We start from the raw sequence: 18,828 nt of genomic DNA, 5'->3' as shown, positions 1-18,828 counted from the left end.
TTCCATTTCGATCTAAAGCCCGAACACGCTTTTGAGTATACTGGAACAGTCGTTCCCCGAACAGATCGCTATATCATTCCATAACAGTATTCTACTATTTTCTCCTACTTATATAAATTTTCAGGGTAGGTTCAGATCTCGAAAGACAAAGTTGATGTAGCATTGGCAAAAGACGATAAATCCTTTGAAAATATTATTTTCATGATAATTTCAAAACTACGAATCCGATTGAGATGAATCTTTGCATTCAGATGTGCAATAATAATTTCAATCCTCATACAAAATTTTATGTTGATTGCGTCACCAGAACACTCAAGAAAAATATCAGAAAAAAAGACCTGATATTTTAGTGACAACAAATTCATACAAGTTCAAATTCTGCATTTGGATATAAAATAACTATTTTAAGCTATGTACAAAATTTCATGTTGATTGCGAAACTAGTACCATAGAAAATTCAAGGAAAACTTCGAAAAAAATTCCCCATATTTCTGCAACAATTCTGCTGTACTTTAGTGTATATATGTAGAATAATCACTCGTGAACCCATACAAAATTAGTAACGTATCATCAGTACCTCTCATTTGATGAACTAACCGACAAAAATGACATAATGACAAATTTATAAAGCTATATACAATAATGTGGTTTCCTGACGCCAAGTCAATGCTTTTCTTGAATAGAATCATCAAGTGTCAAAACAAGCTCATAGAAATAAGTATAGTAAACAAACGCCGCGTAAAAATAAGAATATGTGGTGAATATTTCGTGGTTCGTGGGAGGTTGAATCCCAGCAATCAATAAAATAGAGGCAAGCGATATCCCATAAAAGTAATGATACGAATACAACTCCAATTCAACAAAATTGTCCGAGGAGTTCTCCTCAGTAAATCTGTCGACAAATGAAATGAGACATTAAAATGGAAACTTCACTCAGTAAGCACTAGAACATTACGTGAATCCCGATTTCAATTTCGAAAATTCCCTTGCGTAGCGTGCGCAATAAATAACGCTAATATATATCCGTGTGTGGGTCTGACGAAACGTTTACTCAGATAAAATACACAAATAGCAACACTGGAGCGAGGTGTTGAGGTTTTTATTATTCTATTTACAGGAGAAACGGCCGAGATTGAAATTCGAAAATATTTATAATGCCAACATTTCGGAAAGACGAAAAACAAATGTTAATTGCCACCAGGAAAAAGGACCAGATAAACTTTTAGACGTTCAAGCTTTTTCTTTAATCGGAAACATTGTTGTCAGATTGCCGAAATTTTCCAGGAATTTTCGCCAAAAATAAAATGCAAGAAACTGAAATGCCCTTTCCGCTGAAATCTAATCTACTGCGAAATAATTTATTAATGGAACCATTTATTTATTTTTCAGAAGTTTCAATCATCATGAGAGGACTTGTTTACGATACAAGGTCATTCGCAGGAGATGAGACGGACCAGGTCAAGCCAACTTAGCTTCGAAGATGCAACGCTCTCTTTCAAACAATCCCCAGACTGAGCAGAAGGTCAAATCAGAAAAACGGCTATTTATGGATTATAAACAGAAATGTTTCACCACTGAGCTACCAACCTTTCGAAGATTTTCACGCAGATGGTTGAGATTACTGCAGGGCACATCAATTTTGTCAAAAGTCATTCTGTGATATTGATTTAAAAAAAATTCTTTGAACTCGTTTAAAGTAATATTTGAAATTAATGAAGACATTATTGAATTTTTTGTAATGCATCTATTTTTTAGTTTATCTACGAATAATTTGAGCATATTTATTTCAAATTCAAACCTAATCTAACCTAATAATTGACTAAAGTTCATACTTTCGATGACATAAAAAATGAGTTATTAAATTATTACCTTTAACATTCAAATGAATCAAACTCTAACTAAATCATAATCAATATCAACTGAATCTCAAAAATTCAAGGAGAATCATGAACCTGCTGATAAGGGGACCCAAATAAACGAAAAACTGGCCTGTATCGAAAAACCCCACGTGACCCGAAGCTTTCAGCATAACGAATCGACACAATGCGTTGAAAATGTGCGTAAGAGACACAAAACAAAGATACAAGAATAGAATGTTCGTTTTTATTAAACGCACCCCGGTGTCCCCAACACAATAATCAAAATGCGCCACCCTATGGGAACTAAAAATAAACAGTTTACCTACAAGTTATAACCACATCAGCAGCTCTCAATGCGCACCGTTACAGGGGGGTGCGCATTGAGATCGTACGAGTGTGCTCGGCAAGTGAGAAGTGCCTTTATTACATAATGTAGAAATTGTAGTTCACGTCTATTCATATTTGTGTAGGTTTCCTTTCCCCCCTGATGAACGAAGATCTGTTAGGGGTCCGAAACATGTTTGGCTTGGGTGGTGTGTCTGGATTTCGCGAATGGATACTGTTTATTTTGGATGTTTCCGGTCTTGGGGAGCCCGGAGATGTGATGAATTGGATGTTAACGTATTCAAAGCTTATTTATACGTTAATGGGGATGCGACGGCTCGAATAACTCAAGGACAAACAATGAATATTCGGTCAATCCGAATTTGACAGATCACCGCAAGAATTTTAACAGATGGGACACTTCAAGTACCTACATCACCATTTGGAAATTTTGTTCAATCATGCATTTAACTCCTAAAGATTTGTATAATTACATTTTTTTCAAAACTCTTTGAAGGGAAGATTCAATAAATTTAAAGTTCAATTATGAAAAAATACAAATTCAGTTCTTGTAAAACGCGCAACATAAAATCACGAAATCGTAAGAAAATCAGTTAGAAAATTCTACCCTAATAAGTTAGGGTAGAAAAAGTAGGTAACTATGTTGCATAGATGATCAGCTGCTCAACAGATGGCACCTCATGAGATGATGACCGTTTCGTGAAGTAAACATTAATTTCGGTTGAAAGAAAATAACATTGCTTTCGTGTGGAATGTGCAGTGTTGTTGAAATATTATTTATGAATTTTGAATCGATAAAAAGCACGGATTGAAATATCGTTGTAACAGCTGTATTTATAGAGTAATACTTACTAATGAGTCTACTTCGGGGTCTGCTATATAATACGGCTTCTCCTGACGTATCTGAAACAAAAAAACATATAATCAATAAGATGTGAAAATCATAAAAATTGTTAATTGATTCAATTATTGTGACAGAGAGAAAATGAATTTCAACAATACTAAATACAGCGATAAATTACAAATTTCTGGCTTCCCTAAAACGATTGATTATATTTGGTTAATTCTTTTTGGGTTACCTCAATCCAAACACCTTTATGTATTTCTTTTTGGAAAAAACCAACCGGCCAACATTACATAACGAGTGAGAAACAACAACATATGTTACAGTTCGTTATTCAGTGAATCGCTAAAACGTAACTTGTAGAGTTGTTCCATCTAGTTCTTCGTTGAAATGTAACGTTGAAACGAAAGTGAATTCGTGACATGGTTGACGTTCTTGAAGAATCCGGACGAGATTTATATCAGCGATCTCTCAAGGAAAGCGAAATTTTCGGTTTAACCATAGTTCTGGAATTCATTCAACTTTGAAGGAATGATTTTTTGGACTAAGTTCTTAATGACAAATGTATCGACGTTTTGAAAGTTAGATATTATTCAGTCGAATTGACATGTTGTCATAAAATAACATATCAGACTCAGAGTAATAAACATAGATAGAGGAAGCATTTTCAGTTAACAAATTTTGTTCCCAACAACAAGCGCGAGGAAATGAAAACACATCAGTGATACGATATTTCACTGAATTCGCAAGTTTCTCTACAAATAACGCACTTCTTATGTCCCATAGTGAATCAACGTTTCATATTAACTCAAAATATATTGAAATGTTACCTAAATATATCAGAAATTCAGAAAACAAACTTCAAGCGCGCCAAAAGACGTGAAACAACCGATGACACTAGGAGAGAAAATAATAAATATTCTGCTCATTATAAATTCGACAATTGGGAAAAATATCGGATTCCAAATATTCAAATTTGCATCTTCAATTGGGAATCATTGAAAGAGATATATTTCATTCAATATAATATACATTCATGCGAAATAGTAAAATTGTGGATTTGAAAATATATCACAATCCGACAACGTAATCTAACCATGTTGGGACATGTAAAAAATTTCGTTTACTTCCTCTATGTATGTTTATTATTTTATGGTACTGCACCTAGAAAATTTTAAATGGGTCATAGAATGAAGAAGCGCCGAATTCTCTGATCTTATCGCGATTGGTTATCGATCATAATTGGTGAATGAAACTGCGCTACCTGCATAATTCCAGGATATTAATGGCATATTAAAAACCTGTTAGCCGTCTTGTGAATAATGGAGCCGAATTTTTGCGATATTCCTGAAAACCCCACGAGACCAGCCTCCTGCGATTCAAACGCGGGAGCCTGTACCCGAAAAACATTGATTAAGTCGGGGACTAAGGTAAGGTGTAATTACACAGAGGTCGTATACGCCCCTGATCCACGTGCCCCAACCGCTTTTTATCCAGTTTTTATTATAATTATAGCTATTTTCTTAGAGCACCGGTAAGCCCGTTTTATTAGGGAAGGTGTGAGTGGAGAGCGACTTCGTCGCAGGCGGCCATGACGACAACTTAATAGCGACTGGAACTATGTAATTTCGGTTGTCATCTAGACTATACTTATTTAACCAAGAGACTAAACGGAGGATTTCGTCCAGAATTGCAGAGACAAACGTTAGGTAGTCCCAATGAAATCAACAGAGCCCCAGGCCTGTGAAATCTTCTTCGCCTGACAATTCTGTCGTGCTACATTATTATCGTCATTAACCTATTTTATGGGGATACGTCTAGCGGAGTTCAAGGATGGTTTTTGGGTACAGCTATCCGTGAATGGAAATAACACGAGAAATTATCTTTTGAGATGCGAGGATGGCCATGATTTGTGTTTTAGTTTAGTGAATATCCAGTTAGTCAATTATGATGAATTAATCAATTACAAGTTTTGATACTTATTCACCATAGTGTAATAAACGTAGATAAAGGGAGTATATGCAATTTTTACATGTACCCAACATGGTTAGATTACGTTGTCGGATTGTGATATAATTTCAAATCCACAATTTTACTATATAATTATGAATGTATATTATATTGAATGAAATATATTTCTTTGAGTGATTCCCTATTAAATATGCGAATTTATATATTTGGAATCCGATATTTTTCCTAATTGTTGAATTAATAATGAGCAGAATATTTATTATTTTCTGTATCTACCTGCTGAAATCCAAGGTTTGGCAACTTTAGCTCTCCTAGTGTCATCGATTGTTTCACGTCGTTTGGCGCGCTTGAAGTTTGTTTTCTGAATTTCTGATATATTTAGGTATTTATTGCAATATATTTTGAGTTAATATGAAACGTTGATTAACTATGGGACATAAGAAGTGTGTTCTTTGTGGAGAAACTCGCGAATTGAGTGAAATATCGTATCTCTAATATGTTTTTATTTCCGCGAGCTTCATGTAAAATTTGATAGTTCATGTTGGGGACAAGCAAATTTAATTTGCTTACTGAAAATCACATATGCTCCTACTATCTATGTTTATTACTCTGAGTAATTTACTCGATCTGGTATAATCATCACAAAAAGTAGGACTACAAGAAACATCCTAAATCTCAAAACAAACCGTTTGCGGGTCCATGTTTATAGGATTTTTTTTTCTCAAAATTATCCATAGAATCTCTCATTTTTCTTTGTATCTCAAATTTATGATCACCTTGTAGGATGACTATACAAAGTCAAAGCACAATATTTAAGGGAGAGGATGTGTTCTAACCCCGCTCTCTTCCCAAAGGTCCGAAAATCCATAACAAAATGTAAGCGGAGCATTAGACGAGCCAATCGTTTCGACCAGGCGGCCTGTACAGTTCGCCCTTGGGCTTTATTTTATTTAAATTAGCAACGGCTCACATTCGAGCAGCTTCCAATCTTCTCCGAACAGTTTAAGTTGACTCCTGGGGTCGTCCTACTTCTTTCACCATTTTTCTAACAGACAACTCTACCCGAACGGGCGAAGCCGTTGACCGGCATCTGTCTGCTCTCTGACACCGCCAACGTTGATGTTTCGCGCGCGTAATTACACTTCTGTGGCAGATGAGATTCGTAAACGTTGTTACGCTAATGGCATTGTCCAAACTTTGTCGTAACCCGGGGAAACCTATTAAAACATTCCGCGAGACTTTTAACACAATCAGATGGCGCTCACGGTACAATAAATAGCCGGCGGACGGTCATAGAAAATACGGAGTCTCGACCATCGAAACTAAATACTTTAACTACGCCACCTGCGACCGGTGACGCGAAGCTGACAACAGAAGAAATCCAATATCCCCAAATTCGAATCCTGGTCTTATTCGACGCCATAAATTATCTCTTTACGAGGAAACAAAATGAATAATCAACGTTGAGGGCAATTAATAGTAAATATGGAAATGAGCGATTGACGTTTTCGAACATTGTTAAGTCATGTGTGTCTTGATTTGGTGGAAGTTCAGCAAGAGCATCGTACTGAGTAATCTTTTCTGTTTAATGAGTGGAAAAATTGGATTTCAGTCCGTTAGAGGTTGTTTTCCGTGTATGCAAAATATTTTAAATCCGCCTGATAGCCTTTATATAGGTTCAGTTTTCGTTGAAGAAGGAGATTTTCAATCAATAACAATTTTATCTTCAGAAATAATGGCTAAAAAAGTGGAAATTATAGTTTTGATTACATCATCTTCCACAAAAACTGTTCATTTCCAAATGAGAAATAACATAAACTGTGGTTTATTATTTCCTCTTTTATCGCAAAATATTTGAATATGTAAGAAAAAAACATATAAACTTATAAAAATCAATTATGAAATTCAATAAGAATGTATTGTATTAAGTAGGTAGCACAATAGCAGAATGTCCTATTTTGATATTCTATCAATTTAATGTTTACGAGTAAATGTTTCGATTTTCTGTAAAATTCTTGGACCGTTTTCGCCAGCTAGAAGAATCAATTTTTGGATGAAATTTCATTCCTTCATCAGACGGGGCAGCGAATTTTTTTTCAATAGCAGAAAGCTAAATATTGTTGATCTAGCGTATATTCAATAGAATTTCAGGATAAAATAAAATAAAAAAATTTTCAAAAAATTTCACCTTTGATACGGTATCAAACTTATCCGTATTAGATCAACGACATAACGAATACCAACAGAACACTGATAAAATCCAGTTCTTTGAAAGAAGGCTACCTGTACAATAGCCTACTGCGCTCGTCCCCAATGCACAAAAAAAAATCCAGATTAACTTTATTCATGCAATTGTCGTCCATGGCTCCAAACGAGCACAAAGGGTACCCGAATCTAAATCGGGGTGGTGAACAGGACGCCGAACGAAGTGAGCAGTGCTGCAACAAAGGATTCGAGTCTTCGCACCAATAACTTTCCAAACTGCCATATGGCATGATGGATACCCCGTCCAGAAAAGATCGAAACATGAATTCCTTTTAATGAATGTTGCTTCAGCCATACTTCATTTAACAGTCATTGTGTCTTCTGAATTGGATTAAATTTGGATGGAAGAGGTCGACGAATTCGATCTAGATCGAGATCAGATGGATTGTTTGAATTTTTTATGGGAAACACCCTGTACATAAGCCGACTAATTCAAGAACGTATTCGTGCACAATGCATCAAAATATTATTGTATACTTTTACATTTCATTATTTAGTTGCAGAATACACTTATTGCGTATTGTATATCAAGAAAAAAATTCATTGAGAATCATAAAGAAGAAAGTTATTTAGATTGGTTCGAAATTCATTTTGAAAAAGGAAAATTTGATATATAGTTTGCAAATATATGTAAAATAATCATTTTAAAGTGCATGTCCAATTTCAGTACGATTGTATCATCAGAACCCCTAATCTAGATAAACTAACTGACACCAAGTGATTATTTTGAGATTTTTAATACATTCATTTATTTATGGGATGGACTCTTTGAAGAGAAACGACCAAACAACCTTAGAGACGAGATGTAAAATGATGCAATGTTTTTTTTTCCTTTCGAAGGAACGATAGAAACCCCACAGAGCCATAGCCCGTCGACTTTCTTGGTGTATTTGGTCTTGGTAGTACTCTAGACGAGTCACCTGCCGTTCTCACAAAGCAGTATAATTTATAGTGGGCTTGTAAAATATTTTATAAAGGCCGTAAAAGAGTTACTTATGTTTCAAGCTGAATCAGAACGTGGGCAGTTATTCAGTTGAAATCAATTTTAAAATGAATTCCTTCTGTTTGGGATAGACCATAAAGTAATAAACATAGATAGAGGGAGTATACGCAATTTTTACATGTCCCCAACATGGTTAGATTACGTTGTCGATATATTTTCAAATCCATAATTTTACTATATCTTAATGAATGTATATTATATTGAATGGAATATTTTTATTTGAGTGATTCTCGATTAAATATGTAAAATTGAATATTTGGAATTGTTTCAATATATTTTGAGTTAATATGAAACGTTGATTCACCATGGGACATAAGAAGTGCGTTCTTCGTGTAGAAACTCGCGAATTGAGTGAAATATCGTAACCGCGCTCTTCATGTCAACTTTGATAGCTCGTGTTGGGTACAAAATTTGCTTACTGAAAATGACAGTAATGATATGATATGAGGGATAGACTCTGAACTTTTAAAGCATTTCTACTGTAATTTTTTTAAGAGAATGATTCGATTCCATATTTATATAGACAAATTGCGTTATTGTGTTAAGTATGGGAATTAAAATAAAAACATTTTTGACCAAGATAGTAGGGCCGAGTTAAAACGCGATGTTATCTTGCGTTAGCGCCAACGAAATGTTGTTTGTATACGTTTATTACCTCCGAAATGAGATCATAAAATGTTGCAGCTGTCGATCAACTCACCAGTCCTGAATCTCCTACTTTCAACCCAAAGTTCAACTTAATTTCTTGAACGGGGCCCCCGACAACACGAGAAGCAGTTTTTTACCTCGTCTAAGGTTTTGCGTGGTCAATCCACAGGTGTAACAGTGCTTGAGCAACTACCGGATAGAATTTTAAACGTGTAGTTTAACATCATCATCGTACACCGTGTTATTATCGTTAATCTGAATTTGAGCAGAAAAGGTGTTTTTTTTTGGTATTCACTTAATTTCCCATTAGCCGGGTCCACGTCGGAGCTAGATAAACCACGCACACACCCTGTGTGCATGACGTCCACAAACTTCTGAAATTTGAGACTTCGAGGAACTATTTTGATTAGTTAATATATATTCAGAAATCTTCTCGGTTTGATATGACATTTATTGAAGCGCGAATTCGTGTATTATTCTGTGTACGAATCATAGATAATACAAAAAAATAATTAAAGCACTAATTACTTGTCGGCAGGCCCCCAAACCTACACTGAAAATTTCAGAGAGAAGCTTTTTTAATCTGTCACTGTTACTGTTCATACGAATGTAGGAACGGTTAGTCCTGCCGTGCCTTAAGATCTCTTATATTAGACATAATATTGAGCATTATTTTATTTCTCTTAATTCCGAATTGATTTATTCATTACGCGATATAAATAACCAGTCGGCTGGGATTAATTGTTTATGGGAAATTAATAGTCGTTTTTGATTTATTCAGTATCAATATCATGTCTGGGCAGTTAAAAAGAAGTATAATAAACAAGAGCAACTGAATATTAATGATAGTAAATCTCAACTTCATTTTCAGACTTCAAAACACTCTCAGATAATCGTTGAGTTTCACATAAAATTGGAAATATTAAAGATCGTCTGGCATTCATTGTTATTGACTCTAATATAATTTGTCAATGGGTAGATATTTATTGATTTATAACGTGTTTATCGTTCCATATATTTGAACGACTGCTACGCGGTCAATGTGAGATCCGATGATAAATGGCACTACTCTCATTTAGGCTACTTAGCAGAAACATATTTTAGATCCAATTATTCATATCACTTCATAATCTCGTCACTAGAATACAAGTACGATTTCAGTTCAACTTAGGAAATTTTGTTACATGCATTGAGATCAATTTATGATCTTTCATTCAAGGCTTTCATCATGAAACCGTTAAATCTACCGTTACCAAAATGAAAAACCATTTATTTCATACTTAGACACATTTCAAACGATTCCCTAGACAAATCTGAGAGTCCCATAAAGAAAGAGGGAGAACATACGCCTTTGGTAGTAGCCAGAAACGTTCATTTAGCATACTTTAGTGGGGTTTACAAGACATATACTTCCTGCACAAATAATTTATAAATTTTAAAATGAAACATTTACCCCTTTATTTGAACTATAGAATCTAGAACACAAAATGAGAAGATTTAATCCAAATTAACTATATTGTGACTTCTGTCTGAGATACAGGGTGTTTCATTTCGAAATGTATAAATCATTAATTCAATATGTAGTAAATTGAAATCATCAGAGCAAGTATCCGACTAGAATCTAAGCCAATTATTTCAATGCAGTTGAACCCATATTCCTCGCGCGTTCTCATGAGAATTCCACAGTAGAACGGAATAATATTCGTGGCAGCTTCTCTTCTTATCGTTCTAAAAGGCGTCCAACATTTCTGGAAGAGAACAAATATGCGATAAAGCGGCCACAAAGGAAGCGTTCTCCTCGAGACTGGCACAAAAGACGTTTGCCTGGGTTCTCTATTCAGAATCCTCACCTGTATATACCTGGACCCAACATCCTGGACTTGGAACAAAAACGACCGTACCTAGTGATGCGACGTTGCCATTTACAAGTTAATTGCCGCACGTCTCCACTTTATATGGATCTTATGATCTTGTTCGCCTTTCAATTAGAACGATCGTAGCGAATCGAATAAGGGAACTAATTACGCACAATTTTGCATTTATCTGCAAGTTCTCTAGGCTAAATCGATCCACTCGAGCGTTATTTATGAGGGCATAATGTAACACCTTCATATTTGCGGAATGTCTCTATGCTAAAAAAAAGGGATTAAGTACCAGAAGTCGGGAAGTCATCAAAACTTGACATCGTCATCGAACGTACTTGATCTCAACCGCATCGTCCATAATTTGTTTTTAAATTAACATTGCTCAACTGATGTAGGTAATTAATTCACGTGTGCGCTGTTTTTTCTGTCCTCCTTCAAGACTGTCGATCTGCTATTGATTATTCATAAAATTATGCGATCTGTAATTATTACAAGTACGTAATGAATAATTATGTTCATATACCCATAATATGAATTATTCAACTCTAGGTTGAAGAAAAAGGAATTCTCATATGTATTATATATTCTTATATTGTCAAGTCAGATTATTACTGTAAAATTAGGATGAAATTAAGAAAATAGGTGTCTAAAATGAATACAATGGTAAGAATATTGTACAGAAATGCTTGAATTATATTAGTAGATTCCAGTACACCTTCAACGTGAATCCAAAACAATGACATACAGTATTCCAGCAATGACAGAAAAAAATCAATATACTGTCACTATAAATCAAAACTTAAGTGTTATTCAATTTATCGTTCAATAATCGTTTATTAATTAACCAATTCAATTAACAAAAATACTTTTGCTATTTATAGAGAAAATCACTAGATTATTTCAATAATTCATTTCTATCCAATTAGTAGATTGCTTATACCTAATTATTTAAGTTCTATCTCCGGAAAAAAACAATTAATCACCGAATCGTCTAGATTAATCCGCATTGTTAATAATTCGAAGTTGTAGGTTGACGACGAAAATCCTTGATCGATACGTTCGACCAGTTTTTTTCGGAGACGCCCTGTATAGATTCCTTGTTAATCCGAGGATAAATATGTATTTTTACCGTGGAACTCCCGTATAACTAACCGAGTTTGATTCGATTCTAATCTTCACAAATATGACTTATGATAAGCAACGTGAAGAGGCTCATGATTTACTGTAAGGCAAACATTTCTAATAGCTGTATAAACAATTATACGGAGATTTTTAGGCGGCCACATATTTACGGATCGGCACATCTCTAATCTGATTAATCGGACAAAACCTGTTATAAAAATTAATAGCTCCTGTTTCGACGACAACAACATTTCAAGGAAGAAGAAGTTTCGTATGTAAACTGTGAACTCGGTGATCAAAAGTGAGCTAATTCTGTGATAACACACTATAATGTGACACGAATTGAATCGCTTATCCTATTGGCAACAGTGACTCAACTGGTATTGATCTCACTAGACACGAAGTTCAGCAAATAAGATTCTTGAAATTTTTTTAATAGGGAATATTCAAAATATCAACTATTTACCTTCCCGTAAAGAAATAATCCTCAAAGAACTTATATTCTTTCTTCTGGTAATAAACCAGAAGAAAAAAAAAATAGGAAAAGGAAGCAAAATATCTGGGAGTAATACTGGATGAAAGAATGAATTTTAACAAACAGATAGAAGAAAACAGAAAAAAGACAAGGCAATTGCACGACAGGCTGTACCCGCTGCTCAACCCTAAAAGTAAACTTTCTTCAGAAAACAAGCTGAAGATATTAAAAATAGTGCTAATACCAAGCATTTCGTATGCAGGAGTAACCTGGTATAATACGAAAGACAATAATAAGGATCAGTTGCAAAGTACGCTAAATTCAGTAATAAGAGCAGCGGTTGGCGCCCCATGGTATATAACCAACCAACAAATCAGAGAAGAACTGAAAATTGAAACTTTTGAGGAAATAATCAATAAACAAAGAAAGAAGACAATAGAGATGCTGAAAGAGCACGAGAATAAGGAATTGAAAGATACTACAAATCAAAATAAGAATGACAGATAAGAGGAAATACCTCTTTCAAAGAACTAAATAGAAGAAAAAAGTGACATGAAATAGGGAGGAAAGCCTTCAGATCAGACAACAGCAGAAAATAGGAGAAATCAATGTAGAGGCGTAGGGAATGTAAATTCCGGACCTTAAACAAAAAGAAGATCTGAGACTTCTGGTAATAATAAAACCACAATGAAATGAAGTGATTTCGAATGTGATCATCAACTTGACGAGGAAGTGAAGAAATCGCAATTGTAAAGAAAAATCACTGAATGAAATTCCTGACACCGCAAGAACAAAAGACACAGATAGCAATTCTAATCGCGTCTAAGTGGAAGAAACAATAAGCAGAATGAGAAGTCGTGAATTTTAACGACGAATTGAAGATGACTATCTTTGGGAATAACATTGTTTGAAGATAATAATTTACGAATGAGTTTAATATTGGCTCCTAATCTGATGTGTTCCATCTTGAGCCATTAATCATAGGCGAAGAGGGGTGGGGAGGCGAAACGTAATAAGATGGGGTGTCCTGAAATATTATTTCGTCCGCTCTGATAAACTATGCATAAAAAATACGATTTATAAAGTTAGCACTGCGAGAGAGTCCGACGAGACTGCTTCCATTAATTTTCTCTGGTTTTCGAGAGTGATTGCCCTTAATGTTGGCACGTTAACCGAGAGGATTATTAATGTTAACGAATACGTTGGGTAAACATGGACAGCCAGACGGTGCACATGTGGTTTTAATTTGCCACATCCAAAAACTCCGACTAGTTTTGTTACATTTGTAGATACAACTTTTCCGAACCCAAGCACAGAAAGCTGGCTTTATAATTCGACCGGCTGGGACCGTTGCCTCGGCGGAACAGATACCAAGCGTGATCCATTGAAAATCAATGTCACTCGTTTGGGTCTGTGACCCAAATATAAGCTATTCTCAGACCTGGAAATTTGTTTTTTCACACATTATAATATGTGTTTTTGAAGTGCTTGAGAACTTCAAATAATAATACAAGACAGAAATATCGTTGAAATGAATTTTTTATTAATAGAATTTGGTAAATTCAATTAGACGTATTTTTCATTAACTTTTTCAATAAAGCTGGCCGTATGGCGTCAATGGTGCCTTGAGTATTGACTTCCAATGCTGTTCCAGTTGCTGGTTTGTCGACATGAACCTATGACTCAAAACAGTACCATAAAAAAGTTAACAGAACTTAACAGGAGCACTGGAAATAAAGTTTTAACCAAATTGATTTTGCAATAAATTGATGGTTAAGCGGTAATTTGTCTTGTTAGAACCAAATGTCGTCGATGTTTAGCTGTCACCATGGTTCGATAGGGCTCGACATTCCCCGTAATCGAATCTCCTTCTTTTTCTTGGAAGAAATAAGGTCTGATGATGCCGCCAGCGTGTAAACCACACTAAACAGTCAATTTTAATGATTCATAATGAATTACCTACCAAACTTTAGCAAACACAGTTCGACAATCTCAACCATAGAAAACGCCCGTTACAAGTAGCATTTCGTATTCGGTTATGCCTAATGTCAAACAAAGATAACGGAATGAATTTATTCGATGTGAAAGTAGTTGTGAATAACAGTGGAAGAGAGATAAGGGTTACGTCGCAGGTGGATCGTAGTGGCCGTTGAAATTCAGTGTATTGAATTGCTATGCGATGCCCAAGTGACGCAGATACACAATGGGGCCGCTAATGCGGGCAAAAAGCGAAATAAAAATCGGCCGACAGTATGCCGCGGAATGAATTCGACTCTATGGTTTTTGTCGACGCGAGTTTGTCGTTTTCCATGTAAGGACACAGAGTGTACGGGCAGTCGTTGTCCACAGATGCGAGGTCGAATAGCTCACACGTCTAAACTGGCATGCCGATCGCTTCTTGTTGTCGTTCATCGTCACCTTTTAATTACTGCCGATAGTAAATTAGTTCGGGCGACCGACAGACATATGACTATCGCGACTCGCCATTATTCCCGACTACCTCCTCGCACATCGGAATTAGTTAACGCGTCTTTTGTGACACCTCGACGTGTCTCTATGTTCTCTGTGATCGCTCCGTGAATTAGAAACATTGTAATAGAATTTTATGGTCTGATATATCACGGAGCCAACTGAAATTATCATCTTCCCTGGAATGATTTGAATCAATTTCCTCTAATTATGTCATACTTTGTAGAATAAAATCGTGCGGGAATATCTCAGTTTCAAACTGGTTAGTAGTTATATTTTATTATTATATGTTGATACTTGGAACTCTCTTGTCACGGATTCATCTATTATCTTCTAAATTTGTGATACAGACAATAGATTTGCCAACCAACATTTTGCAATGTAAAAATTACTAAACGATATTTAGGAAAGTCTTCCATTCATTTCAATAAAAATTCAGTGAATTAGAAACTCGTGGAAGAATATCAATATCAATGCCTTCTGAGCCTTATGAACTAGTATTATACATTATTTTCTCTAATTCACTGAATTTTCATTGAAATTAATAGAATTTTGCCATAAATATCAGTTGGTGATTTTTGCATTGAAAATTTAGTTAGTTGGCAGAAGAGTTTTCTGTATCACAAATTTGAATATAGATAAATCCGTGACAGGAGAGAACCGAGTACCAACATAAATTGAAATATAACCACGAAATCTGTGTGAAACTGAAATATTCCCACACGACTTTGTTCTACATGGTATAGCAGAATGAACAGATTTGCCACAGAATTAGAGAGATAACTATTCATTCTCAAAACCTATAATTATATGGAGCTACATTGCTTTGAAATTTATCGCAAACAAACTACTCTGATTTTGAAAAACACCGCAAATATTACACTATAATTTATATCCGTTCCAAATCAAGATCTCTGGGACGTGAAAAATTATGGAAATAATACATATTCAAGGCGGGATTCGATCCCAGGCTCATTCGCTAATAGATAATTCTAGGTATATAATGTAAATAATAAACATAAGAAATTAGAGTATATTAGTGTATTAAAGTAAGCTGTTGATAGTAGTGCTAAAATCATACCCATAGAGATATAATGTTATGGCTTCATGGATCGTCTTAAGAAATAAATATGTAAAATGTTGGGGCGTTGATGCAATATTTACTTGCCTGGTGTCTTTGGAGCAGCCCGTAGAAATTGCATGTCATTTTTCAACACTTGGCAAGAAGAAATCCATGAACTTTTGTGTTCCATTCCGAGGCATTTAAGAGGCTATTAATAATAATTATAGAGTGGCCAGCAGACCTAGGGCGTTATTACAGATCGTTTTCTGCAACTACTTCGAGAAATTATCACGCTACAGTGTTTATACACGGCACATGATGTCTGCGTCATAGTTCTATGATTACGAATCGACCTCTTTTTATTTTTTTACCGTAGGGTTTATCTAGGTTCATTGGATCGTACAAAAATAAAAACGGAAGATCATCATTAGCGGTAACAAATCTCAAGTCATTATCGGCAGAGTAAATATCAATAACGAGCCAGATGTTGTTTTGAAATATTCAGCGTTTTCAATTTTTCCTTTTGGATGTTTCCCAGTTAGATTCGTACTTCGTCCCCCTTCGGTAAAAATGAAGCATCTCCCATTTATAAGATCTTATTGTTATCCGGCTCTGCGAAGGTCGAATTGTACGAACCTTTTTTCTTGCTTGAATCGTGAAATTGGGGGCGACCTTGGTGAAAGTCAACATTTGTTCATTTGTTCGATCCATTGGACTCGGCTACCTGAGTTTTTTGGCTTCGTTATTCAAAAGCGTAACTCGCATTCTGTGAGGAAACTAACACAAAGTGAGTGTGTGTGTTCATTCCTCACACCTAGCGTCCAAGATGTTACCCGATTCATTGGAATAATCGAAAAAAATAGAAAATAAATCATTCCAGGAATGTATACAGTTCACGTTATAATATGCCAAAAACTCCCAGAAACTGTAAAAATATACAATAATAATAAATGTTGAGATTTAAGTGGCGTCTAAATGTGGGTTTTGCAGTAAATATTGTTGGAGAAAAAAATGACACTTTTAGCAATTTGCCCCAGAAGTAAAACTATTTTTATTTTGTAAGAAAAAACCATGCATCTGATGAAGTAAATTTAAAAGATCAAATTTGTTAAATAAATGAGAATTTCAAAAATAATTTTTGATTCAAGAAAAAACATTGTCTTACCATCTTTTTCTCCAAAAATATTCGATAGTTCTAGCAATTTTCAAACGATGGGCAATCAATCGAAAAAAAAATCTGCCTGATAATAATCCCGTAGAATTAAAAAAAATGTCACGAAAACCAGACCCATAACTTCCAGCTCTTGTCAGTGATCCGAGTTCAAATTATTCAATAATCCCAGTTAACGATTATAAATTAATTAATATCCTATAATTTCGCCGCAAAGTAAAAAAAAAATTGTGTATAACATCAATTGATTTCGAACATCGTTTCGAATAATGATGCAAATATTTATGTTTGTTTGCTGTTTATCACAATAATAAATCATTATATTTGGAAGCTATTCGGACGAAGATGATTTATAGAACGTCTGAAATATTTTGTAGCTTTACCGATGACATGCCTCCTCGCCAGAAATTGTGGCATTTGTCGAAAAATAATTGCGTGTTCATTGACTTGAAACCCCGTAATTTTGAGGCTTTTTGTACCTGCAAAAAAACGCAACAGATGTTCTTCACTCGACGGGTTGCAAAACGGAAAATAGTACCTGCCTGAAGAAATCTGGGCGGTCAAACGTCTCATGTAATGACGTTTTTTAGTATTTCAAGAAATTACAAAAAAAGAAACTATCGACAAGTCAATTTCTTATACGTGAAAATAAACAAATCCCGCTTCCTCAAACATCGGGAATTAGTAGCAATACTGCATGAAATAAATATTCATAACGCGTTAATGATTTATGAGCGTTTTTCAAACACTCCTGGGAATCAATAAGCGCGTATTCAAATCATCCTGTGAATAATCTAACCTGTCCGAAGTAAAGAGTAAAACATGTATAGGATTATGTTTTCGATTGAAAAATCCCGTCGAAAGAATAAAAGTTCGAATGAAATCGCCGACGAATCCAGTTTAATAGTGATTGTTACTGGTAACAATGGGATAATTTCTTCGGAAACGCCACAAGACGTCTAATAACGCCTTGTCGTAGGTATGGATTGCCAATTTAGTCCTGAGACAATTCAAAGTAATTTTCAATGGCCTAATTGTTTGAATGATTAATGGACAACGCCAATACTGTCGGGAAAATTGTACACGGTTACGAGGAGAATCTAATAAAAAGTACGGCATATTTACCCGACAGAAAGGTGTGTGAGCCATTCCTCCTACTGTACAGGCTTGAATTAGCCACATCGCGCTGTTAGAGAATTGCGGCAGACACAAACAATTCGTAACGGTTATTTTCCTTCGTTATGAAATGGTCCAAACAGTCACCGCTATTTTTCAAATGAATTTTGTTTTGATAAATGATTTTCGCAACTGAATCTTTATCCTACATTTTGGTTTTCGTTTTGTCGTATATGTACTTAATTTTTATTTTGATGTGGAAATGCTATTTTTCGTTATTTTTTTTTATTTAATTTGAATAACGACTCTTTATGGAGCAAACATTCAGCTCATAACATACCCTTTTGTGGTCGAAACCGCCGAATGTCTAAACAATAACATAAGACTTAAATCCCACAGTTACATTTTTCAAAGTCATAAAGAGTTATAGTTACCATCAGATGCTGGAATATGAAAGTATTTGATAACTTCTTTACTTCGAATCGTGCAATTTTGTGATCCGCTTCAATGGCTGTAAACAACAGTCTCCTTCGTTAAGAAGCTTCTTTTCTCATTTTGGGGCCTTTCAAAGGGTAATAAACATAGATAGAGGAAGTATACGCAATTTTTACA

The 18,828-nt window shown here is 35.0% G+C and overlaps 1 protein-coding gene across 7 annotated transcripts in view; it reads right to left on the bottom strand.

Moving 5' to 3' along the window:
• Positions 1-18,828, bottom strand: part of LOC123671710 (homeobox protein homothorax) — a 232,707-nt gene that overhangs the window by 156,394 nt on the left and 57,485 nt on the right. For all 7 annotated transcript variants that reach the window (XM_045605697.1, XM_045605692.1, XM_045605691.1 and 4 more), the window contains one exon: positions 3,057-3,107. In XM_045605697.1, coding sequence (XP_045461653.1) covers positions 3,057-3,107 — 51 coding nt within the window. The remainder of the gene's footprint in view (positions 1-3,056; positions 3,108-18,828) is intronic.

The sequence above is a fragment of the Harmonia axyridis genome, chromosome 1 (assembly GCF_914767665.1).
Source record: "Harmonia axyridis chromosome 1, icHarAxyr1.1, whole genome shotgun sequence".
NCBI lineage: Eukaryota > Metazoa > Arthropoda > Insecta > Coleoptera > Coccinellidae > Harmonia > Harmonia axyridis.
Note: the sequence above shows the minus strand (reverse complement) of the source record. Positions and strands in the feature narration are given on the sequence as shown.